The 24,386-nt window shown below is 61.3% G+C and overlaps 2 protein-coding genes across 4 annotated transcripts in view; both read left to right on the top strand.

The window, feature by feature from the left end:
- The window catches only part of TTLL1 (TTL family tubulin polyglutamylase complex subunit L1), a 267,977-nt gene that overhangs the window by 85,876 nt on the left and 157,715 nt on the right, over positions 1 to 24,386 (top strand). The window lies entirely within an intron of this gene.
- Positions 1 to 24,386, top strand: part of SCUBE1 (signal peptide, CUB domain and EGF like domain containing 1) — a 131,608-nt gene that overhangs the window by 86,099 nt on the left and 21,123 nt on the right. For both annotated transcript variants that reach the window (XM_049626477.1, XM_049626476.1), the window contains 4 exons: positions 8,620 to 8,736; positions 15,117 to 15,239; positions 17,691 to 17,807; positions 19,305 to 19,427. In XM_049626477.1, coding sequence (XP_049482434.1) covers positions 8,620 to 8,736; positions 15,117 to 15,239; positions 17,691 to 17,807; positions 19,305 to 19,427 — 480 coding nt within the window. The remainder of the gene's footprint in view (positions 1 to 8,619; positions 8,737 to 15,116; positions 15,240 to 17,690; positions 17,808 to 19,304; positions 19,428 to 24,386) is intronic.

The following is a 24,386-nucleotide window of genomic DNA, read 5'->3' as shown; positions in this document are numbered from 1 at the left end:
ACTGAGGCTTAGAGGGGCGGGACTCACCCCCAGCCTCCCAGTAGGTCAGGCAGAACCAGGTTCCTGGTGCCCGGGCCCTGCATTTGCAAGGACCAAGCCTGGCTGGGGGGGGAGCGGGCCCGCCCCCACCCTGCAGAGGCCCAGGGCACTCGCCCTCAAGTCCCTGGGCTGCCTTTGGAGCCTGAGGCCTTGCAGCCTTCCCCCTCTCTCCGGGCCCCACGTGAAATCTGAATCTGGTTCTAGCCGGTCTGTAGGCCCGTCTCCTAAAGCATAAAAACTGTGAGAGACGATCCTTCTGGGGGCACAGCTAACACAAGACCTCTCCCGCACGCCCCTGTCTCGGCCCCCAGGATGAGGGTAGGGGCGAAGGCAGGGTACGGGGAGCTGCGGACATTCTCCCTCCCAACTACAGGTGTGGGTACAGGTCAGTGTGGGCGAGCCGTGGCCCAGGCTCTGGGGGCGGGTTCTGTGAGGGGAGACCGCAGATAGGGCGGGGGGCGGAGAGAACCTGGCAGGAAACGTGGGCCGAGGCCCAGTTGTTGGGCTTCAGACCCCGAGGTAGACGGGGGTTTTGCAGACACGGCGTGCGGCAGGGAATCCTAAAGCGTGAAGCCGGCGTGTGGCGGTGTGACGCGGCACGGGCCAGAGCGTGTCCGTGAAGCTGGAGGTCAGAGGGGGGTGGGGTCTAGCGTGCGGGGAGCTCCGAATGGTGTCATGAAGAGAGTGACGTGGTCAGACCGCCAGGTGGGATGACCCCTGAGGACTGAGGGAGACAGTCGTCCTCCGCTGGCAGAGGTGGCCGGGCTCAGGGAGGTGAGGGTTAAGCCAGGGTCCCTTGGCTTTTCAGGGGCGGGTGTTTTGTGGCTTCCCTGGGGGAATCCATGCTTGGACCAGAGGGCTGGGCGTGGGGTGAGGGGCAATGAACCGGGCATTGGAACGCCCGGCCTGCCCCGCTGCTCCTCACTCTGCTCCGTGCCACCGGCGGCCGGGCACACTTGACCCCCGCACACTCCTGGGCCTCAACGCTCCCTGCCCACAGCCCCTCGCTGTCCTGCCTTAACCCTTCCCTAGTTTTCTTGGCCCCTCAGGATTTGGTCCAAGTGGGTCCCAGAGCCCTTTGGGATGTGACCTCAACGCCCCCCCCCAACACCTAATGGCCCAGTTCCTGAGGTATTTGCCAGTCGACGTGGCTCCCCTGCCCTGCCACACTCAGGAGGGCCCTGGAGGGGCGATACTGATTGTCCGTGGTGGCCGTAGACGGAAGGCACCCCAAGGAGCGCAGGGCGTCTTTATTTTACCAGTACGATCTGTTGTTCAGCTGCGCTCTCCAGAGGAGCCCCAGCGGGGAGAAACAAGTGAAACTGCCCCGGGGCCCCGGCCACCCCCCCTCCCCTGCACCCCTCCTGCCCCAGCCACCTTGCTGCCCCACCTTCCCTTGCTGCTCGCCCTGGCCTCGCTCGGGGCTTCCCGGGCCGGCACCAGCCAGGAGCAGGCCCGGCGGCGGCTGCGGGCCGGCTGACCACCGACCAAGGAACAGCCAGAGCTCAGGGCTTCCTGCATATTTCCAGGTCTGTCCCAAGGAGGGGTCGGTGGGGGGGTCACGCTGCTCAGCCGGGCCGTGTCTCTGTCTTAAGGACCACGCGTTCTTGATTAGGGTTCTGCTAACGGTGACTCTTTCCAGTTTGTCGTCCTGGCCCGGGCTCTGGAGCCAGACCCGGGCTTGCATCCTGGCGACCCAGTGACTGGGGTCACCTCGCGTCTCTGAGCCTTAGCGTTCTCTTTCGCAAGGAGGGGGTTGCAGTCTCTGCTCTGAAGCGGCTTGGATGAGGTGCTTGATGTGGAGCACCTGGCCCACGTGGGGCACAGGGCGGCCGCCCGGCTGCTTCCGGTCTTTCCACCCTCTCCTCCCCAGGCCCTCGGCACTGTACTAGGGCACCCGGAATGCCGGGCCCAGGCCGTGAGGCGAGAGGCCTCGGGCCTGCCGGACCTCGGTCGGGTCACGGGCGGTGATGCCAGAAGAAAGGGGGCCGGAAGAGCCGGCGGGGTGAACGGGCGCCTTTCAGAGGCCAGCCGGGCCCCTGCCGTCTAGAGCCCTCCGTGAGGTCCACCCAGCTCACAGGCCGGAGCTCCGGAGCGGGAGGGCGGGCTCCGTGTGCCGGCTGCACCGGCCCCAGGACGTCCTGGGCTCGGAGGGGGAGCGCCAGACGTTGGTGTGCGGGTGCCGGGCGGCGCCTCCCTCAGCCCAGGGCCGTGCTCGGACCGGGCTGTCCCCGAGTCCCGGCAGCCATCAGGAATCTGGAACAAGGCTCCCCTCTGCCGGGCAGCCTCTGGGCTGAGACTTTGTGTACGTAGACACGTAGAGGTTCCCAGCAATCGCCAGGGCGCCCTTCGTGGTACAGGTGAGACCGAGGCACGGGGGTGAGCGGCCGAGGAGCCCCCTGACCCTCCCACAGCCCCTCCAGGGAAAGGCGGGCAGGTGACGCACAGCCGGAGGGCCTTAGCTGCTGGTGGCGGGTGTTCTGGAAGAAGGGTCTGACGACCCCCAAACCTCCACGGCCACACGTGGTTGGAAGGGTCACCAGCCGGGCCTTCGGGAGCCCTCCGTAGAACGGGCACAATGACCACCCCCTCCCCGCTGAGGACTGCCTCAAACAAGAGGGTGCGTGTGAGCCCCCCCCCCCCCCGATCTGCCCTTAGCACCCCTCCCCTTAGGAACCAGAGTAAAGGCGGGAGTCAGAGGCCAGGGTAAAGGCTTGCCGCGGCTCTGCCCCTGCCCCCGGCATTAATATAAATCCTCAGTTGGAGAAACTTCCCCAAGGTCTGCTCGTCTCACTCTTGGTCGGCCTCTTCCCTGCCGTCAGCCCCCAACCCCCATTGCCACAGACTGCCGGGCACCGTCCCTCAGGTCCGGAAGGGCCCTGCGCTCCGAGCACCTGAGTGGAAACCCCACCCACCAGGCAGGCCCGTGAGAGGGTGTGGTCCCTGAGATCATGCACCTGCCCAGTGTCTCCAGAGGACAGTTTCACGGACACTTACTCGCAGCAAACTGCCCTGAGCCGGGACGGGGCCCAGGTGGATGGAGCCCGTGGGGTGATGCGGGCCTGAGGGCCTGGTCGTTCCACGCAGCCTGGCCAGAGCCCGCACAGGGCCCGGGGCAGGGAGGGGGGGGCGTCCCACAGTCGCCCACCTATGTGCGACAAGGGCAGAGTCCAGAACCCGCTCAGGCTGCCTCGGGGCTGGCCGGCTCTTTGAAAATCATGGGCCCAAGGGCCCGCTGGCCTCAGATGTGACAGAGCAGTGCTGGGTGCTAAGCGGGGCTTCTGAGGTTCCCTCCCACTTCCCCTCAAACCCCGGCTCGGCGCCCCTTCCCTGAAGGGCCTGCAGTCCCGGCCTCCACAACTGCCCCGCCCCCGGCTCCACACGCCCCCTTCCCCCACAGCCCCCATATCACACTGCCACCAGCGTGTCCCCCAGGGCCCGGCTCAGAGACCGGGGTGCTCCTGGGGCGGGATCGTCCGGCACCCGGCCCTCACGGTGCGGCTCCCCACATGGGTAAGACCACCCTCCGCAGACCGCTCCCGGGAGCCGGCAGAGCGGGGCTTCCGGGCAGAGGTGAGGAGGCAGTGTGGTAAGGAGCAGGGGCGGCAGGCGGCAGACAGGGACGACCCCTACTCCCCCCGGTCCCTGCCGAGAGGCTGGGGAAGCGACTTCTGCTGTCGGCCTGAGGCCTGACTCTTCTCACTTGCCCGAGGGACTTCACGAAGGTGACCAACCTCACTGTGCCAGCATAGTGAGGGACATCGGCCTGCTGACAATGCCCATGACGGGCCACGGGCCCGCCTGGAGGTCAGTAGAGTCTGCTCGAAGACACGGGCGGTGAAGGAGAGCCGGGCCAGTGTTTAAGAGTTCTCTCATCCCAAAGTGACGGGAGCCATGGAAGGCTCAGGAATCAGCTGAGGGAAGAGAGATCAAAGGCCAGACAGTCCACAGCTGGGCTGGGAGAGCCAGCGGCTAGCCCCTCTTCCCAGCTGGCTTCAGTTGACCTTAGTGGCAAAAGGGCAGGCGGACCAGCCCTGACTAGACAGGTGCTCCCGCCACCAGGGTAAGGGCCTTAAAGGGACAGACCCTGGGCTGACAGGGTCTCCGTGGGTCACTGGGCTCACATCTCAGCCACCAGATCGGAGCCTCCGGGGCGGGGCCTGACACCTGCACTGTAGACAAGCCTGTGATTCCAGGCCCACCGCAGGGGAGAAGCCCCGAGACGGGAGCATCCGTGGCCTAACGTCCCATGGCACATCGGGAATTGAGCGTGGCATTCGGGCCTCTGGACCCACGTCCGGTTCTCATCAGGGCACGCCACCTCGGCCCCACCCTGTGCTACAGTGCCCAGCGCCGTTTGGTGATGCCCTCCTTGGCCTGAGACGCCCCCCTGCCTTCTGAGCCAGGTGAAGCCACTCCCCCTGCAGTCAGCCCACGTGGGCGCCCGCCTCGCCCGGGGCCCGTGACGCAGGCCGGTGCCGCTGGACGCGGGTCCTCCCCCGCCGTCAGGCTCATCTCAGGCGCCCTCCCCCTGCCAGGCCCGGCATGGGGCCGGGGCTCGGTCTCTCCGCTTCATCCCATTCCTCCAGAGGCTTGTTCTTTCCTCTGGCCATTCGGCAGAAATCAGTCCCGCACCGGGCTTGGGGTCACCCTGACACAGCCCTGCCTGGGGAGCGAGTGGTCCCTGGGGGGGACCGCCACCCAAACCGAGGCCAGGGCCTGGGAGAGCCAGCAGGGCTCAGGAGAGCTCGGAGGGGCCTCCTGGGTCGTGAGGGGCACGCGAGCCGGGGCCAAGGGCTGAGGCCTGACGGGGTGGAGGGCGGCGGCGGGCCCGGACTCCTGTGAGAAGAGCAGGAGTCTGTCTCCCCCGATAAACCGTTAACCCCTGAGGCCTGGTTGCCGTCAGACTCCTCTCGAGCTCCTCTCCCTCAGTCCTCAGCCACCTTGTGCCAAGGAGTCCTTCCCAAACCGGTGGTCAGAGCAGTGAGCCCATCTGCCGCCCCCCTAGGCTGAGGCCTCCACAAGACCAGGGACTGTCTGAGGCGCATGTGCCCCACACAGAGCGGGAGCTCAGGAAATAGCTGTCAGCCGAGTCAGCAACCGACTGGGTGCTAAGACCCCTCACGGGAGGTCGTAAGAGGTGGCGCTGAGAGTGAGCGTGTGGTCGACCCGCTCTGGGCCCCCAAGAAACGCTTTGTGACAACTCACAAAGCACCATGACATCCACATCTGTCCGGGCCCCGTACGAACTCCGTGGTCAACACCATCCCCTCCACTTCACACGTCAGGAAGCCTGAGCTCCAGGAGTGAGGGGGCTTGCCCCAGGCCCTGCCTTCAGAAGGGCCTCCCCCCCATTGGTTGAGTGCTCTGTTGTCTGTCTTGAAATGCTTAATTTTTGAACCAGGGCCCTTCGTTTTAATTTTGCCCTGGGTCTCATAATAGGAGGTTCCGTCTGCCTGGACAAGCTATTTAACTTCCTGGAGCCTCAGTTTCTCTTCCTGCAAAAGAGGCCAGCCTCTGGGGCTGCTGTGAGGCCAGCAGATGTTAGCGGAGGAGAAGATCCTCTGTTGGCTGTAGAGGGCTGTGCCCCGGGAGGGTCTCTCCTCGTCTCTCCAGGGGGAGAGGAGAGGCCTTTGGAAAGACCCAGTAGCTGTCTTGGAGAGGCGGGTTCCGGGAGAGACTAGAGGGCTCACGGGGTCCTTCCCAGAGTAAGGCAGTGGTCTGGCGGAGAGGGACCCTTGCGAGGCCGTAATTGTCACAAAGGAAGACACTGGTGGCCTGGCCCAGAATGGCAGCAGTAAGGGCAGGGGCCGGAATCAGATGTTAAAGAAGTGGCAAGACCAGGCCTGGGGGCCCCAGGCGAGGGGGCAGATGGGTGGGGGTAGGATGCACAGAGAACACTGGAACAGGAGGGATGTGGAAAGTATAGTACCTGCTCGGCTGTGTGGGGTCCTGGGCCGGGGCTGGAGGTTTCAGGCCATCAGGTGGGTTGGAGTCAGACCCAGCAGGGCCCAGCAGCTCGGCCACTCGCCGGCCACACAGCCCCGGGCAGATTCCTCTCCAGGAAGGTGGAGGGGGCAGGAGAGCCTCACCTTGCTGCTAAGAGCCCGGGGCACACGAGGCTTGGAAGGCTGAGTTGGGTCCGGAGCAGGTGACCCGCCATAACCAGGTGCTATGGGATGAGGAGGTCTGGACCCAGAATAGCCCCTGAGGGCCTTTCTTGGGGGCCCAGAGCTCCTTGCTCAGGACCTGAAGTCTAGACACCACACCTCATCTAGAGCAACATAAGAGATTAAAAGTGTACCCAGAGCAGGGGAGAGGCCAGAGAGGGGGTGACCCTCCAAGCTGACCCCAGCCTCCTCCCGGCCTCTGCCCGCCCAGTGGGTCCCGAGGCCCCAGCGCTCTGGAAGGCCAAGGTTCCGAGCCCCATCGGGGCCTCCGGAGGTGGGGAGGGCCCACGGGAGCCTGCCTGGTCAGGTCCATTTCTCAGGGACACAGCCCCCAGTGCCCCCGCCTCACCCCGCCTCCACTGCCACGGGGAGCCCCAGGCGCCATCACGGTCACGAGTGAGGTCCCGGCTGTGCCCCCGTCCCAGCTCCCCAAGGCCTGGGCCCTAATTACCTGCACCTGGAGAGCAGACAGGTCCTCCGGCCCCGCTCTAGAGAGGGCTGTCCCACATGAAAGGCCGAAAAGGCACCTGAGGGTTGCGCTGGCTCTTTGATTTGGGGCTGGGAGGCCTCTCTGGTTAGAACCCCAGGAGGGGAAACTGACGCTTGTTAAGCAACTACCCCCCCCCCCCCGCGGGGCCCCAGACCAGTGGCTATGAAGTGGGGAGTTTGTCTGAACTTCACCGCGGCTCTCTCGGGAGGGAAGGCTTGCCGGGCGAGGGTGCCGAGGACCAACCCGAGGGGTAGCCTTCTTCGGTCACTCGGTGAGTGACACCCCGGCCCGCGCACCTCCACTGCCCCGGTTAACAGTCGGGTTAAGAGCAGGCCACGTGCGGGTCAGAGCGTGGCTGGTGCTGACGGAGGCCAGCCTGGTGCAGGGAAGCGCGGGGGCCTGTCTGCGCCTGGGGCTGGGGAGGCTCTGCGTGGAGGTGGTCTTTGCACTGGGCCTTGGGACCTGAGCAAGCCGGAGGCCTCCGAGCCCCTGGGCCGGCACACCAGGCTGCGGGGCTGGGGTTTGTGGAGACCCTCGGAAAGACAGACCAGGAGGAGTCGGGGGCCGGGACGCTTGCCTTTCAGTAATAGTCACAGCTCCTCCCATCACGGGGAAGGCATTAGCCTTGAGAAGAAGGGCCGGTGGTCCCCTGCCACCGGTGGCCCCTGTGTCCGGGACATTCCGGACAAGGCCCGCCACGGCCCCCGCAGAATCTGCACACTCACACGGAAGGGAAAGCCGGATGTCCGCCTCTCACTGCCCTGCCCACCCCCACACACAGAGTTGAAGTTCAAAGGAAAGGCATCAGAGTTTGGTAGAATCAGCAGCAGGGACTCCTGGCTATCGGGGTATGTATTCAGTCATCACTCCCGCAGGAATGCAGACACCACAGAAGGACAGACGGAATAAACCAGTTAGGGGGAGGCTTCAGGGAAAAAAGCCCCCAGGGCCAGGTGCGCGGAGGAAGCCAAGGTAGGCAGGCAGGGGGGGTTCGGGTTATAAAAGATGGGGCCCTCGGCTCCTCAGTTCCCAACGTGGAAGGGAAGAGGGGAAGTCCACTCAGGCACGGTTCCCACAAGATCAAAGCACACAGAGGCTCAGAAAGAGCTCAGAGGCCTTAGGAACGGTCCCCTCCGTGTGCGGGCCACCTGCACCCTGGTGACCCAGCTCTGCCAGCCCCTTCTCCAGGCCTGGGGAGGATCACTCTCACCACACGACGGGTTGGATGACCTGGGGCTCTGCCCCAGCCACTCCAGGCCCTTTGAATTTGCAAAGGAAGGAAAAAAAAAAAAAAAAAAAAAACAAAACACTAGACAAGTTTCAAGTGGACAAAAACCAGATGCCTTTGGCTTATGGCTCAATGAGAACAGATGTTGAGCTGAGTGCCTCATGAAGGTGATGGATGGTGTGCGGGCTCGGGGAACCACCCCCTGGGAACCCCACGGCCAGGGTCACAAGCCAGTCCACGCTGAGACCTGTTCCGGAGCCCCAGGGACTGCCAGTCCCCGGGTTTGGAGTCTGAGTCCAGGCAGGACAAGGGTTTAGGAATCCGGCGCTGGGCAGTTAAATACCAGCCAAGCTGATCTCAGCGATGGCTCCACATGGCAGTGTTGATCCTGTTGTGCGGCGGGGGGGAGACCTTTACACAAGCACAGCCCTCTGTCGTGTGCAGACGGTTTCCCATCCGCCATCATCGAAGCGGGTCCTCACCAGCAATCCCACGGAAACGGTGTCATTCTCCCATTTTACAGATGGGGAGCCCAAGGCTCAGGGAAGCCCACAGCTAGAAGGCATCAGCCAGAACTCAAATTCAGGTCTCCTCTCTCAGGAGGTTCCCCCCCCCCCCCATGAATGGAGAAAGGCGATGGTGGCTTCCGTCCCAGGAGACTGAGCATCTCTGTCTCTTTTCCCCTCTCCCAGAGACGTGTGCAGTAAACAATGGAGGCTGTGACCGGACCTGCAGGGACACAGCCACTGGCGTGCGATGCAGCTGCCCGGTGGGATTCACGCTGCAACCGGATGGGAAGACGTGCAAAGGTCAGCACAAAGCCACGGCGGCACGGGTACCCCCCTGCGCCCGCCACTCAGGCAGGGACGGGGCCGCGCGCTCGGGTCCGGTGTGTGGCCACGAGTGACAGCAAGGGCAGGGGTCAGCGGTCCCCGAGGCTTCTGCTGGAGAGGCCGAGAAGGGGGAGGGTCGGTACCAGTGCCCCCCAGCAGGGTTCAAGAGAACGCTGCATCGGTAGGGTCCTGAGCAAAACAGCGGCGCTCTGCGATCCGAGAAACCGGCTGTGCGCTGTGCTGTGCTGGGCGAGCAGCGTCTTCACTGCGGGGCCTCCTAGGCCCACAGTGATACATCGTGGTCCCCTCAACAGACACACACCCGGGGTGAGAGCTGTGGCCGTCCCTTCCCCTCCCCTTCGCGGGAGCACCTGGCAGAGCTGGGGCATCGGCACGACCCGGGGAGGTTTGGGGAGGACAGGTCTCCTTGTACAGAGACGGGATTGTCTTCTTGTCACCGTTGGAAAAAAGAGAACGCTGCGTGTTCTTGTGGCTGGAGGAGTGAAATTGTGGGGGCTCTCGGGACTAGGGGTGCAGAAGGACCTCCGTTTGCAGTTAGAGGTGAGGTTCCGGGAGGATGAGAATCTTGCGGGAATGGACCGCTTTCCTGGCCACTGGACGTGACAGCAGATGGACCTTGCTCGGCTCTTCCCCCTCTCGCTCCCTGATTCAACCCACAGGGTTCTGAGTGCCCCCGGAGGTGCTCGTGGTGTTAGGGGTCCGTCAGGACACAAGAAGCGAGAGCTGGCAGGTCCAGAGACTGAAGGGGCCTCCCTGCAGCCCTCGCAAAGGAGCCCCAAGCACCAGAGCCCCCTGCAGGGGAGGGAGAGCTCCCCTCAGTGCCACTCACAAGGCCCCAAGCTGACCCTTCGGATCCCTGGGAGCGCTGGCCACCTGCCTCCCCGCCTTGCCAGGAAGCAGGCCTGGCTGGAAGGCAGCGGAAGGGCAGAGGAGTGTGAACTTCCAAAGCCCAGTGGGTGACAATACGGACAGCAGAGGCCTCTGGCGATTTTAAATAGTCCGAGGTGGGCTTTTCTCTTAAGCCTGTAAAACTAGACAGCATCTGACTCCTTCTGAGCTGCCTTGCTGGGAAGAACCGAGGGGTTATTGACAGAAGCAGAGGTCCTTCCACCTGTTTGTTTGAAAAGAAAGCCCTTCCGTAGCCCCCGCTCTGCCTGCTCGGTGCCCGCTTGTGACATGTGGACTCGATGTAGGGGGGACCGGCCAGGGCTCCCCACAGTCCCGGCTGTCCTCACAGCCAGCGGCGTCGCAGCAGGCCTGGCCCCGTGCCCTTTGAGCTGGGGCCGAAGAGGGTAAAGTCAGGCCGCTCCGCCTCCCGTACTGTCGAATGCAAAAGACAGCTTTTCAGCTTTTAAAATCACCGAGATGGACGTGTATTACAGACCGCTGGGTGCTGGATGGCATACCGCCCGGCAGAAGACTGAGGACCGGAGCCTGCCCCGCACCGGGGCTGGGAGGGCGCCGGGAGAGGCGCTACCGGGCCGTGTTTCCAGCAGCACGGGGGCGGCCGTGCAGAGGCCAAGGGCTTTAAGGCCCCAAAGACATCTTGTGCGCCCCGGTCTGTGAGATGCGGGGGAGGCCAGGCCAGATGCTGCAGGGCCTGTGTGCCGGGGAGGGCTCGGCCCTGTACCCTTTGAGCCTTGGCGAGCCCCCAGACACCACTGAACAGGGGCAGCACGGGCCCGGGGTTGCATTTTGAGCTGGTCCCTGACCACCGCTTGGACGGGGCTCTGAGCGGGGTCTGGAGGAGCAGTGAGGCAGCTGCTGTCGTCACCCGGGCTGGAGACGACCCGGCTTGGACCAGGCGGAGGCAGCGGTAAGCAGAGCAGTCCGGATGTTGTCGTACAAGTTGGCATTTCAGGACTGGCATGGGTCTAGAACTGCCCGATGTGATGAGCATCATGACGTCTTCAACTCAGGGAACACTGGGGAACAAACGCTGACCTCCAGACCCCAGGATTTGGGGTCCCAGAGCCTCGTGCTCACCGCCCGAGTTCTCCGGGGCCGCCGGTGAGGTGCAGGTCAGGGCGCGGGCGCCTGGCAGGACCGGCCGGCTGGGAATCCCCGGCCCCGGGGCTTTGCCTCCTCGGTGGGCGTGCACACCCTGGCGTTGGCCCGGGCCCAGAAGGGGATATCAAAGGAGTGATTTCAAAGGTTTAGTATGTTCTGGAAGCCAAAAGCCATGGTGAAGCAAGACCCGTGACTAGAGGGTAAAGGTAACAGAGGTCTTGGAAAATCCAGAGCTGAAAGCCCTGAGCACACAGGGGTCACACGGGCATGTGGAGACCGGCATAGAAGAGGGGAGGGGAGGGGGGGGTCCTGCCTGAAACATGAGGGCTGTGGAGTTGTCTGAAGGATTTGCCCCCAGCTTTGTTTTCAACAGTGTGGGCACGGCAGGGGTCCAATCTCAAGGCCCCCTATTTGGTGCTGCACCTGTTTGATATTGGGAAGGGGAGCACCTTGCTAATGGGCTCTTCTGAGAGGAGGGAGATCTGGAGCTTCAACTCCCTGAGCTGGAGCCCGGATTTCCTCAGAGACACCAGGCCCTCCTCCCAACACCTTCCAGAACAGTCCGAAGAATGCCCACCCACCACCTGTTTCCTCTTCTCCCTCACTCTGCCCAGCGAGCCCAGCCCAGCGGCTTGCCCTCCCCACGAGGCTGCTCTAGGGTGACATCAGCCCACTCCCACCAAAAGCCCCCCACATGGCCCCTGGGTTTCCAGGCTGTGCCCCCTCCCACTGATGCTTGAACATTGCTGATACGGCTGAAAGTTCTCCTTGATGGCCCAAGGCCCTCAAGAGCCCTGCTCTTAGCCACCGTAACTCATTCATTCGTCATTCATCAGCGAATACACTCTGTGCAGCCTCTTGCTGGGCCCTGGGGCTCCAGACGGGAGCCAGATTCCCCATCTGTGTCCTCAGGGCCCTCTCGCCGCCCCCCCGCCGAGGCCAGGTCCCATGACAAGGGGACAGCCCACACTGATGAAGGGAACGTCAGCAAAGTCTTCCTAGAGAGGTGGTGGTTCCCAAGCTGCGGTGGGGGCTGCCCCGAGTGAGGCAGCCGGAGTCTGGGCCACCAAGGCAGAAGTCAAGTACACAGAAAGAGGAGGGCAGAGCATCTGGGCCGAGGAGGCCAAGGGGAGGGCCTGCAAACAGGGCTGGGCCTTCGTCCTCGGATGACTCGGGGCCACAGAAGACTTGTAAACAGGTACAGGACTGCTGGCTGCCTGGTGGAGGTGGGGGCAGGGTGAAGAGGGAGAGGAGCCTTAGAGGGGCCGAGGCCCGTCAGAATGAAGGTCCAGGGCCTGCGTGACTGCATCTCGGGCTAGAGCCGGGGGCACTTCTCCCACTCGGACCCCCAGGCAGCCTCTCCACCAGCCTGGCCTCAAGCAAGCATGCCTCCCACGGCCTGTCTAGTTGCTGTGACAGTCCCTCAGCCGACAGGCCCACATGGGGATAGGGATGGGGCTGGGCGGTCCAGAAGCCCTGAGGCATTCCTGAAGAGGCAGACCCCGTCTGCGGATTCAGTCTGTGAGAGGCGCCTGTTGGCAGCCCAGTTCACAGATGGGGGACCTGAGGCTCAGAGAGGTGCCTTTCCCTGCCCAGGATCACACAGCTCCCTGGGTCAGAGCCGAGACGGGCCTCCACTCTCCTGCCATCTTCCTGGGTGCCTGGGTGGCTCAGTCGGTTAAGCATCGACATCGGCTCAGGTCACGATCTCACAGTCTGTGGGTTCGAGCCCCGCATCGGGCTCTGTGCTGACGGCTTGCTCAGAGCCTGCAGCCTGCTTCAGATTCTGTGTCTCCCTCTCCCTCTGCCCCTCCCCTGCTCACAGTCTGACTCTTTCTCTCGAAAATAAGTAAACATTAAAAAATGTTTTTAAGAAATTTCCCCATCTTCCCATAATCCCCAGGGGGAGAGGACAAGAGAGATGTCCAAGCCTCTGCCCTGGACAGGCCCTCAACTGGACTTGATGTCTGCTTTCTCTGGAGGCCACAGGGCCAGCAGGGTGCGCTGGAGAAGGCTCGTCTTTGGAGACAGCTGGAGCTGGGCTCCAAGCTGGCTCCTGCGTGTAGCTGTGACCCCCCCCCCCCCCCCGTAAAACGGGGGATCTGGTCCCCCGGTCATTTTGACGATCACACAAGGCCTTGCCACAAAGCGCTTGGCCCGGTCGCCAGCATGAGGTTGTACCCAGTAGGTGCAGGGACCCCCCCAGAGGGTCCGACTACCTACCGTGGGGTCTGGGCAGCCTTACCCTTGGGCATTTTTGTTCCTGGAACATGGGCGTGTACAGAGCTGTCCAGAGCTGAGATTGTCGTGAGCGATCATCTCGCTGCGCACATATACAGCACCTACTGTATTTAGAGGGGTGAAGTCACCCAGGAGGTGGCACAGCAGGAGTCAGGGCCAGGCAGGCCGAACCGCAGGCCTCACTTAGTGGGGACCACCTCCGGTTCCCCTCCTCCGCCTCCTCCTTGTGCCAGAGTCACCAGATTTTGCAAACCGAATGGGTCTTTGGGGTAGGGGTGCATGGAGAGGGGGGCAACCAAGGGCAAGGAGATGCAGGGGCACGCCCATTGGGTGTCCTGCACTCCTCAGAGGTGGTTCCCACGGGGGCTCCCCAGAAAAGCAGCTCTGGGGTCCGCCCCTGCCAGGCTCGCTGGGCCCCTGCGTTGTGCCAGTCTCCTCCCAGAGGCTCTGAGAACTGCCTGCCGGGGGTGGGAGGGTTGCAGCCTTGCCGTCTTTTTTTTTTTTTTAAGGTTATTTATTTTGAGAGAGAGAGTATGTGTGTGAGCACATGAGAGCAGGGGAGGGGCAGAGAGAGAGGAAGAGAGAATCTCAAGCGGGTGCTGTGCTATTAGCTCCGAGCCCCATCGTGGGGCTCGATCCCACAAATCGTGCTATCGTGACCTGAGCCGAAATCAAGAGTCAGACGCCTACCGACTGAGCCCCCCACCCCACCCCAGGCCTGGCCCCTCAGCCTTGCTGTCTATAAAAGCCTCCTTCTCCTAGTGTCCTGGGCCACACTTGGGTTTTATCTTGTTGGAGAGCACTCTGCGGGAGCACTGCTCTAGGACTTTCTGCACGTGTCAGGTCCAGCTTGTTTGGTTTGAGGAAGAAGAAGTGAGGCTCCATCTGAGATTTGGAGCCGCTGAGATGGGACGGAGTCTCCTCCATGGAGCTCGGCACAAAGGGGGCAGATGGACCTTGCTCATGGGACAGGGGCACCTGGGCCCTCACATTCAGGACAGGCTCAGCGATAGCTGGAGTCTGAGTCAGCCACTCTGCAGAGATGTGGCCTTTGGCCAACACAGAGAAGTCCTTTCTGTTTTCCATCACTTCCTTTCACCCCCTGCAATCCAGGGTGAAAACACCATTTTGAAAGTCATCTGTTACTGCTTGCTGGGTCATGTCAGCATGGGGAGCCTTGGGGTCAGGGCCCAAGAGGAACTTTGGACCAAGAAGAGACCTCAGGGACGAGGTCTCTGATGACATGGTCTGCCGGGCTGGCCTGGGGTCCAGAGAGCAAAACCCAGAGAAGCAGGGCAGGGGAGGCAGGAGGGAACTCACAGGAGTCAGGGAGAAGCTGGTGATGCATCAGCCAACAGGCATGCTGTGAAGGAGAAAGCCCTCCATCACCAGAGGTATGCAAGGAGAAGCCAACTGGCAGGGATGTTTGGGAAGGGCCCTTTATTGCACGGGGTTGGGCCCGGTGACCTTTAGGGTACAGCCACAGCTGGCTAAATGATGAGTGAAGATTCCACTTAGACCAACAGGCAAGAACCGGGGACGTTAGCAACCCCCCTCGAACACAGTTACCTTTCTAAGCCTCCGTTTCCCATCAGTAAAGCGGGGGCGTTAAAGCTACAAATTGTTGACTGAGCCCTCCCTAAGCACCAGCCCCCAGCCCCCAGGACTGTCATTTAATCCTCATGGTGTCCTTCCAAGGTGTGCTTCTGACCCTTGTCTTACAGCCGGGGAGCCAAGGCTCCAGGGGCAGTAGCTCGCCCAAGGTCACGGCCATCGGGAAGCAGCCCAGCCTGCTCCAGGCCGCACTGACGCCCCAAACGTGCACGTGGAAGGACACGGTGGACGTCATTGTCCCTGTCATCTTGCCGGGCACAGCACACGTCACTCCTCTCCCGTCTATGCCACGAATGCCCAGTCTGGGGGAGGCGGGATGACTCATCCTCCTGACCCCCACTGCTGTGAGCCAGGCCCCTCGCTCGCTGTGCTCAGATGGGGGGCCATCGGCAGTCAGGAGCGGAGACGAACTGTCCCCCCACCTGGTGGCCAAGCCCACTCGCCTTGCCCCGCCTGCTTGGTCCCCGCAGACATCAACGAGTGCCTGGCCAACAACGGAGGCTGTGACCACTTCTGCCGCAACACCGTGGGCAGCTTCGAGTGTGGCTGCCGGAAGGGCTACAAGCTGCTGACCGATGAGCGGACGTGCCAAGGTGAGCCTCCCGTGCGCCCCGGGACACCCCGTCCTTGTCCCGCCCACCTCGGGCTTATGCAGGCTCCTAGGAGCAGAGGCCCAGGGCCAGGTTCATCAGCCCTGCTGTTGTGAGAGAGCAGCTGTGGATTTCCCATTCCCAGCATGTGCACCTGCCCCCCCCCCCCCGCCCCCGCCTTCTCTGTCCTTCAGGACTCTGGGGGCCCTCAGAAGCCACCCAGGCCAACCTGCCCCTTTATGGATGGGAAAGTGAGGCCTGGAAAGGCATCTGCACATGCCCCCGGGGATGGGAGGGGGGCAGGGGGGTCACAGTGAGTCCAGGCAGAGCTCAGAAGCTCCACCCTCCATCCCTGTGGTCCCAGGCCTCCTTCGGAGGCTTCGGAGGTGAGATGCTACCACCTGCTGGAAGGCAGGGCACATTACACTTTCCTGCAGTCCTTCCTTAGGGTTCCCGGGTGCCTGCAAGGAGCCAATGGGGTGATGACAGGCCTGGGCGGAAGCCAAGCATCACAGCCCAGCACAAGTCCAGGAGACTTCCGGGCTGCAGGGAGAGCCCAGAGGATGGGCAGTGGAGAGAGTAGTCGGGGAAGACTTCCTGGTGGAGGGGACAGTGGTGAATAGGCATTTTCCTGGAGAAGCCAGGGAGGTAAACCCACCCAAGGAGAGTTCGGGGAGCCGTAAGGAGCCCCGTGGAACTGTATGAGGTCATTGAGAAGACAGGGGTGTCCCGGGGGCCGGCTTTGGGAGAAAGTACAGGGGGAGTAGCCAGGGCGTCCTGTGTGGCAGGAACGTGGCTCAGTTTCATCATCAGTGACTCTTGCAGACGAGTCCTTTCCTCTGTGGCAGGCTGCACACCGCTGAGTCGGGCCATAGGGCTTGTATCTCCTGCCTGTTAGTGGGGCTCAAGGCTGGCCCTGGGGCAGCGCGCTGCCATGAGGGGCGAGGGCTGTGCTCTCCCAAGGGCACCGACGAAGGCTGGTGAGGGAGGGGCCGGGGCTGGCTTGCCGCCAGCCTGGCATGTGACCTGAGCCCGGCAAGTCCCCTCCCGGGCTCCGCCTCCTCATCCCTCGGTGGATCTCCGGGTTCTAGCTTCCTCTCAGGGCGTGAGGCCTGTTGGGAGCACAGCACCTGTCCAGGCTCCTCTACGCTCGGACTTAGCTTCTCCACCTGCCTTGCCGAGGTCTGTGGAGGGCTCAGGGAGAGCCCTTGACTTTGTACCCCCAGCTGTCCCACGAGAGAGGTGGGCAGCTGCCGAGAGGAGGCGATGAGGCGTCTGCCTCTGGGTTCCAGCCAGTCCCCTCCAGGCCCCCCTCTCTGAGGCCCTGGGGCTCTGGCCACTTCCCAGCCCTGCTCCAGCACCAGCCTGGGCTGCCCAGCTCCAGCAGGGAGGAGCCTGCCTTCCTTTGCCTGGCACTCCGGCCCTTGGGATGGGGACCTCAGGCACCCCTCCCCACCCCCCTGAGTTCCACATAGTCCCCTGGTGCCTCGTTCCCCCCACCCCCAGCCGCTGCTTGGAGTGCCCTTCCCCCACTTCCATTCCTAACTGCCGAGTTAGTCCCATCCTTCAAGGCCTAGCCCAGATGCCACAAGTACCAGGAGATCTTCCCAGATTCTGCTGCAGGGAGGGATCATATCCTCCTTGGAGCACCCACAGTGCGATTCCTCGCTTGTGCTGGAATTATTACAAACACATGTATATCGTCAATATGTGTGGTCACATTCGGTGTACGCCAAGAGTGAACGGTGCCCATGGAGAGGTGGGTCAGTGTCTGTTTGGCCCTCAGGAGCCCCGTCGGCTATCCCACGAGAGCCATTTTCCTCAGAATTTTTGGCCAGGACAGGCTTGTCTCCTATGAGCATGTGGTTCATTTCTTCCTTTCTGTCCGATAACAAGCACTCCGTGACCCTTTTTCCTTTTTTACTCTGGCCACCAGGAAGCTCAGGATCAAATTTCACATAGTGTCAAGGCTACCTTGTTAACCCTCATGAGTGGCATACCCCCTTCTGTTTGGGCTGTTTTCCTTACTGCCTCAAGAGACATCTTGAAGTGAATAGGAAAACACACTTTGGTCGGCATCCAAGAGGTCCGGGCTTCATGTCCCAGCTCATGTGTATCCTCAGGCAAGCCTCTGTCACTCTCCTGCAGATGCGGATTAAATACCAACCACAACTGAACGTGAGAGGTTAAAATAGCAGAGATTCGTAATAATACCTTGCGGTCAAAGTGTTTCTACCCTGCCCACCTCCAGAAAAGACGGCAGATGGAAGCGTGAGGTTGGCGGAGATAAAGTAGAAAATGGGGCCTTGACGAGAAGGCTGACGCCGCGGGTCGCCTGTGCATGGAGCCTCAGGGACTCTGTGTACAGACGTACACTGGGTGACCGTCGAGTGACAGGCTGTGCCCATCCCCCTGAAACTCCTCCCCGGACTTTGTCTCCCTGTGGCCACACAGACATCGACGAGTGCTCCTTCGAGAGGACCTGCGACCACATCTGCATCAACTCCCCGGGCAGCTTCCAGTGCCTGTGTCACCGCGGCTACACACTCTACGGGACAACCCACTGCGGAGGTCTGCAGCCCGCCCGCCAGGGCCACCTCCCCCCCGAGGCACGCGCCTGGCCACACGGCCACCCACGCTGCGCCCCACACCCTAACCCTGACCTTGACTCCGGAGGGCCGGGAGGGGACCTAAGCAAGGCTGGGGGCTGGTGGGCAGAGGGGCTCAGCCAAGAGCAGAGTGGAGGATGGGGGAGGGAGCAGCAAGCGTCCACTAAGGGGCCCGGCCTCTGCCAGGCTGTGGCCTCAGGCCTGCGGACGGCAGCTCCAGGGGACCTCGGTCTGGATCGGGGTGACTGCCACACAGAGAATCCCACAGATGGCTCATGCCAGCGGGAGAGGGTGACGACAGAGAAGGGAGGCGTGTGGAGACAGTGGGGGGACCCTAAAGGAGAGGTGTCTGGCACAAGGTGAAGGAAGCAGGCCAGAAGGATCAGCACGTGCAAAGTCACCGAGGCAGCACCGAGGGGCCAAGAAGCAGCCGGTAGAGCCCCGTGAGGGAAGGAGAACGTGGTGGGAGATGCAGGCAGGGAGGAGGCAAGGCTTGGTGAGCCCTGGAGGTGACTTGGGTTTTACCCCCAGGGCGAAGAGAGACTGTTGGAGGGTTTGAGTAGGGGTGTGACATGGCCATGTCCGTGTAACGAGGTCACTAGCTGCCACGCGTTTGGGAGAGAGGAACCCAGGGCACCAATAGGGAGGCAACTCCAGGCATGGGAGCCAGAGCTCCAGAGCTCGGGCGAAGTCGGGGGGGGGGGGGCGTCCAGAGAAGGGGAAGGTTCTAGATGTGCTTAGCTATAAACGATGGGACTTGGAGAGGCGCAGGGCAGCAGGCGAAGGTGGGAGAGATCAGAATGGCCCCGAGGTCCTAGGGGCCTCATTTCCTGTGACCACACTCCCTCTGCTGGGCGGCTCTGCGGGTGGGATGGGGTCAGATAGCGACATGATCGGGCACAGCTGGTGTGGGGCATGGGGGTGGCTCCTGGGGTGGGCTGCAGATTCTTCTGGAGGGACCCCCCAAAACCCGGGCACTAGCTCCCCTGGGCCTGCCGCTGCCCAAATCCCGGCCACCCAGATGCTCAGAGCCGGGCACCCCAGTGTGTGTGTGGCCCAGCCCGTCCCCATCTCCAGGGGGGGGCCTTGGTTCCTTGGTGGTCAGCGAAGGAAGGGCCTCGGAGGCGGCTTCCTTGACACTGGGGCCCGGGGCCCAGGAGGGAGCGGCCCTGGTAAGAGAAGCCTCACGACCCGGCCCCATGAGACCTGCTTGGCACTTTAATTTTGTGCCGCCTCTGCCCTCCCCCCCAGTCTGGGCACAGCCGCTCAAGTTCAGCAAACCGCTACGGTCCCCGGCGGGGGAGGGACGTGGGCCGGCGTCCGCGTGTGACGCGTGCGGCCGCACGTCTGCATCCGAGGACGGTGTCGGGCTGTCGTCGGGGTCGGGCTCCTCGGCCCTCTCGTCCTGGGCGGCCCTGCCCTGCCAGCCTCCCGCCCTCACCCCCACCCGTGCTTGCAGACGTGGACGAGTGCAGCGTGAACAACGGGAGCTGCGACCAGGGCTGCGTCAACACCAAGGGCAGCTACGAATGCGTCTGTCCCCCGGGGAGGCGGCTCCACTGGAACCGGAAGGACTGCGTGGGTGAGTGGGGACCCACGAGGAGGGCCCGGGCGCTGGCTTCCCCCCTTCCACCCGGGGCCTGGGCGGGAGGGGCAGGGGCCTGTCAGGGCGGGGCGAGCGGCACGGGGGCAACCTCGCCTGGGATGCGGCCGACGGGAAGCGGGGCTTGCGGAAGAGGGCACACCTGGGGTGCGTCAGAGGCACAGAAGCGGACCTGCGGGGGGGGAGGGGTCACCGAGGTGAAGGCCCGGGGCTCAGGGCGTGCAGCTTGAGGCCCCCCCTTGTCCTGCCCAGGAAGCTGGGAGAGGGGAGGGGCTGGTTACTCGGGCTGCAGCGGCACCAGGGCCCGGAGGGGAGCCCCTGGGTCTTGGCATCCCCGCCACCTGCCCAGGCCACCAGCCCCACAGCGTCCGGCACAGGAAGGGAGGTGGGCTCCCAGAGAGCGTGGGGTTCCCGTGTCCTCCGCTGACTTGCGCCGGAGACGGGGCAGCTCTGGGCTGAACTCTGGACAACCCCCCACATTCTCTGGTTTTACGAGCACATGATTGCCCACCAGGCACCAGGCCTGTTCTGGGTGCTGGGGCCACGGCCCCGAAACAGCTCTCCCTGCCCCGCGGTGCTCTAACATGCCCGGGGTAGTCAGAGCGAGCCTTTTAAATCTGACTTGGGGCGAGTCCCTCCCTGCTCAGAGCCCTCCAGGACCCCTCTCCAAGCGGAAGCAAAACCAGAATTCTTAGGGTGGCCCAGAGGCTTCTACACCCTGGCCTGGTGGCCTTCTGCCCTCACCCTCATTCGCCCCATGCCAGCCTCGGTGACCTCGACCCCCCCCAACTGACGAGACTGTGCCCGTGCTCCCCTCTTGGCCTGGAGGCTCCTCGCCCCTGTAGCTGTCTGCTCTGGGCGGCCTTCCCTGAGCACCTCCGCCGCCCTCCCGCCCCCCTGCCTCCCCACTTTGCTTTTTCTGTCATTGGACTTCCCACCGCCAGACGTATGCGCGCTTTACGCGGCTGAGCACGTATTCCTGTCTTGTTCGCCGCTGAATCCCCAGCGCCTAGAACAGAGCCTGGCAGTTGTAAGCGCTCAGTAAATACTTGCTGAACGAATGAGTGAACGTATTAAAGAATGGATACCGTCACTCGGCATCTGATACCAAAAGGCTGAATGTATTGCTCGCTTAAGTAAGGAATGCTGTGCTGTTCAGGCAGTCTTGGTGAGCAAAGCAGACCGCTGGTCTCGTCCTGAGTTGCAGGGGGAGCCCGTTAGGAGCTGTGCTGGAGACAAAGGATTGGGTGGTATGTGACCCGGGGTGTGGCTTGTGCTGCGTACTGAGGAAGAATGGGTTGACTCCAGCCTTGGTAGACTGATCGCTGAGTGAATCTGCCACCCGATGGCTGAATCTCCAAGCCTGGGGCTGTCGTGGATGGATTGGCTTTCAGAGACGTGTCTACTGACTGGTTAGGGTCCTGCCAGGCCTGGCATTTACTGGTTACCAAAGCTGCGGGCCAGCAGGCTTTCCCTAGGGAAGGGGGAAGGGGCATTTTTATTCTCAGCACCGTTCCGGCCGCCCCGCCCTCCGTCAGCGCTGCAAGAGAGGCCGCGGGGGCTTGTCTAGGTCCTCACGCTGCCGCCCACCCCCCACAAAGGGTCATCGGGGGTCTGATTGTCTGTCACTGTCGGTCCGCGGGATCTTACCCCGTTCCTGTACCTTAAGTCGTCTGCCAGGACCACGGTGACGACGTAGAAGCAGTTAGCATTCTGGACGCTAGATGTGGGGTGACTGACACGAACAAGCGTAACCTTGTTGGAAGGTGCCGGAAGGCCCTCCAGACCCGTGATCTAAGAGTTCCCGGGGCTGACCAAGAAAACTGGTTCCACCAACTCCCCGAGGCCACCCTCGGCGTTCAGGTTGCTTTCCCTCATTACCGCAATGTGGGTTGTCCCAGCACCTCTGCTGCGAGTCCAGGTTCAGAGTGAAGGGCTGGCAGTGACACACCCCCACGGTGGCCAAAAGAAAATCCAGGGTCTTCCTGTTACCCACGACCGCTTGCACCAGGAAGACAGACTGGTCCATCCCGCCCCCCCCCGCACCATGCCGTGACTGTGTTATTGTCACCCAACACGAGGGGCACGTCTTCGATGACCACTTAGAGCTGTCCGATTCCTACGCGTGGGACCGACGGCCTCCGTGATCAGCTCCACCAGGTGCTGTTGGTGTCTCTCGGAAGGGTGTTCTAGCTTCAGATGATTCGCAAGAAGGCGGCGTTCACCGAGGGGTGGGGAGAGCCACCCACTCGGGACAGTCCGAGAGCCCCGCAGAACAGTCAGCTTGCGGTCCTGGGTGGCGCTGACGAGCCAGATCCCATACAAGAGATGGGCTCCACCTCCGGGGGGCTGTAGGGATACTGTCTGTGGGTGTTGGGTTGTGATAGCCGGTCGGTTATGTTGCCAGATAGCAGAATCCACCTCTCCCAGCACAAGGGCGTCCTCCTTCTCTTCTCTGTATGGTCTACAAAGAGGGGCGTAATTAATAAGGCATGCGTAACTCACTTTATCCTGCTTTTCGGTATCCATTTCCCCGGCTGTAGTTTGGGAGGACTGATCTAAAGAATTACGATGGTGGCTGTCAGTAGCAAGGCCAGGAGCCAGGCCAGTTATCATTGGCAAAGGAAGCGTGACAGGGTAAATCAAAAGTGTATATAACCTTAAAAGCATCAGGTGGGAAAGCGTGACCCAAAGAACGAAGCCCAAAGGCGTGTAACAGAGTGTGTGGACAACAGTGGTTGCAAGCATCAGGGAGAATTCATCCCAGTGGTCTTAGGCGAGAGCTTCGTAACCGCTGCTACCTGTCCCGAGCATCTTGGGGTGTAGCTGGTTTGTGTGCAACCAGCTTCTGGAGCTTCTCGGGAACCCCACCCAGTTCAAGAGCTGTCAGTTGTGCACTTTGTAGTAAGTTCTGAAAAAGCCACCTCTGTTTTCCCCCCAAAGATACGGGGTAAAAAGACAGCGAACCTTCCGAGTGATTTACGAATAACCCTCCCAGTAAAAGGGTGTCTGCATATTTCTAAATAAATGAGTCGGAACGTCCCAAATAAGGAACACAAGGTCTAGTATATTTTAGCTCCTACGAGTGCTGGGGTTTTTTCCAACAAGCAACTGCTTTGGTTCACTCAGAAAGGAAACGTGGTTATTATGAGCGCACATGTATAACCCATAAAATCCACTTGGGGATGCCCAAGGGGTCCCCGAGGGTTTGGTGCCAGTCCTGCGCTGTCCTGGGAGAGTTTCTCACCACGTCGTCGGCCACCACAGCCGGTTGGTTTGTCCCTACTGGGACGAGCTATCTTGAAGAAAACGTTAGCGCACGTCCATATGAGGCCGTCTGGTGGTTCCAGGGGGCCGTCCTGGCTCGCCAGATGGCACCCTCAGGGAGCTGGCCACACGACTGTCCCGCTTGGCCCCTTTCCAGAGCAGGCAGGCAAACGTCGTGTGCCTGTGCTGGAATCCCCGCGCCTCTCCACGGATGCGCCTCTCTGCACTGTCGGAAGTCCTGGCCTAGGGATCACGGTCAGAGCAGCCCATTCGGCGTGGTGATCCCGGAAGCATCTCCTCTGACTTTCATCCCTCGTACTGTGGGCCTCCGCGTTTCAGTTACGGGCAGGAAACCTCTCTGTTTCCAAAGCACTGCTAAGTCGAACGCCACAGCTGTCCGTTTACCTATCCGCCCTTTATCGGTAACAATTCCGCAGGCCCTAGAGCGGGCCACAGGCTTGGCCGCCAGAGCCAGCGTGAGTCCCTTGGGGCTTGATTCCAGCCTGGACCGTTCCTGTGTATCCGGCCTTAGTATTGTCTCTCTTCCTTTTGTTTTTTGTTTTTATCGACAGCTTTATTGAGATATCATTCCCATGCCATCCAATTCCCCCATTTAGCGCACAGCTCAGTGGTGTTTAGGAGAATCACAGGGCTGTGCAGCCACAGGCCATTTTAGAACGTCTTCATCGCTGTCCCGAAAGGAAACCCTGTGCCCATAGCAGTCAACCCCCCAGCCGTAGGCAGCCACCATCTACTTTTGTCTCTGTGGATTCACCAATTCTGGACACTTGATAAGTGGAATCGTGTGCCACGTGGCCTCTTGTGACTGGCTTGTTATTTCATTTAGCCTCATGTTTTCAAGGTTCACCCATGTTGTAGCCCGCGTCACTGCTTTGTTCCTTTTTCTTGCCCAGTTATACTCCATTGTATGGTTATACCGCATTTTATTTATCCATTCATCATTTATCCATTCATGGACAATATTCATCCATTATCTATCCGAATAGGGCATTCGGGCTATTTCCAGTTTGGGGCCGTTATGAACAATACTGCTGTAAATACTCATGTGCACATTTCTGTGTGACCATATGTTTTCACTTTCCTTGTGTATATGCCTAGGGGGAGAATGGCTGGGTCGTGCGGTAACGCTGGGTTTAACTTTTGAGGGACTGCCAGCCTGTTTTCCAAAGAAGCTTCACCATTTGACACCCACCAGCAGTGGGTAAGGTTCCAGTTTCTCCACATCCTCACCCACACTTGTTATTTTCTGACTTTTTGATTATAGCCAACCCCGTGGGGGCGAAACGCTTTCTCATTGTGGTTTGGATTTCCCTGACGGCTAGTGGTGTTGAGCACCTTTTCATGTGCTTGTTGGCTGTTTGTAGATCTTCTTTCAAGAAATGTCTATTCAGATCTTTTGCCCATTTTGTAATTGTGCTATTTGTCTTTATTATTCGGTTATAAGACATCTACGTGTAATCTACGTATATTCTCACCAGATATAGGATTAGTGAGGAATTTTCCCCGTTCTGTGAATTGTCTTTTCATTCTCTTGGTGGTGTCTTTTGAAGCACAAAGGTTCATAAAGCACAATTTTCATAAAGTCCAATCTACCTATTTGTTTCCTTTTGGATGTCATTTTTTCAACGTTTTTTTTTTTTTTTTTTTTTT

This window comes from Panthera uncia, chromosome B4 (genome assembly GCF_023721935.1).
Source record: "Panthera uncia isolate 11264 chromosome B4, Puncia_PCG_1.0, whole genome shotgun sequence".
Lineage (NCBI taxonomy): Eukaryota > Metazoa > Chordata > Mammalia > Carnivora > Felidae > Panthera > Panthera uncia.
Note: the sequence above shows the minus strand (reverse complement) of the source record. Positions and strands in the feature narration are given on the sequence as shown.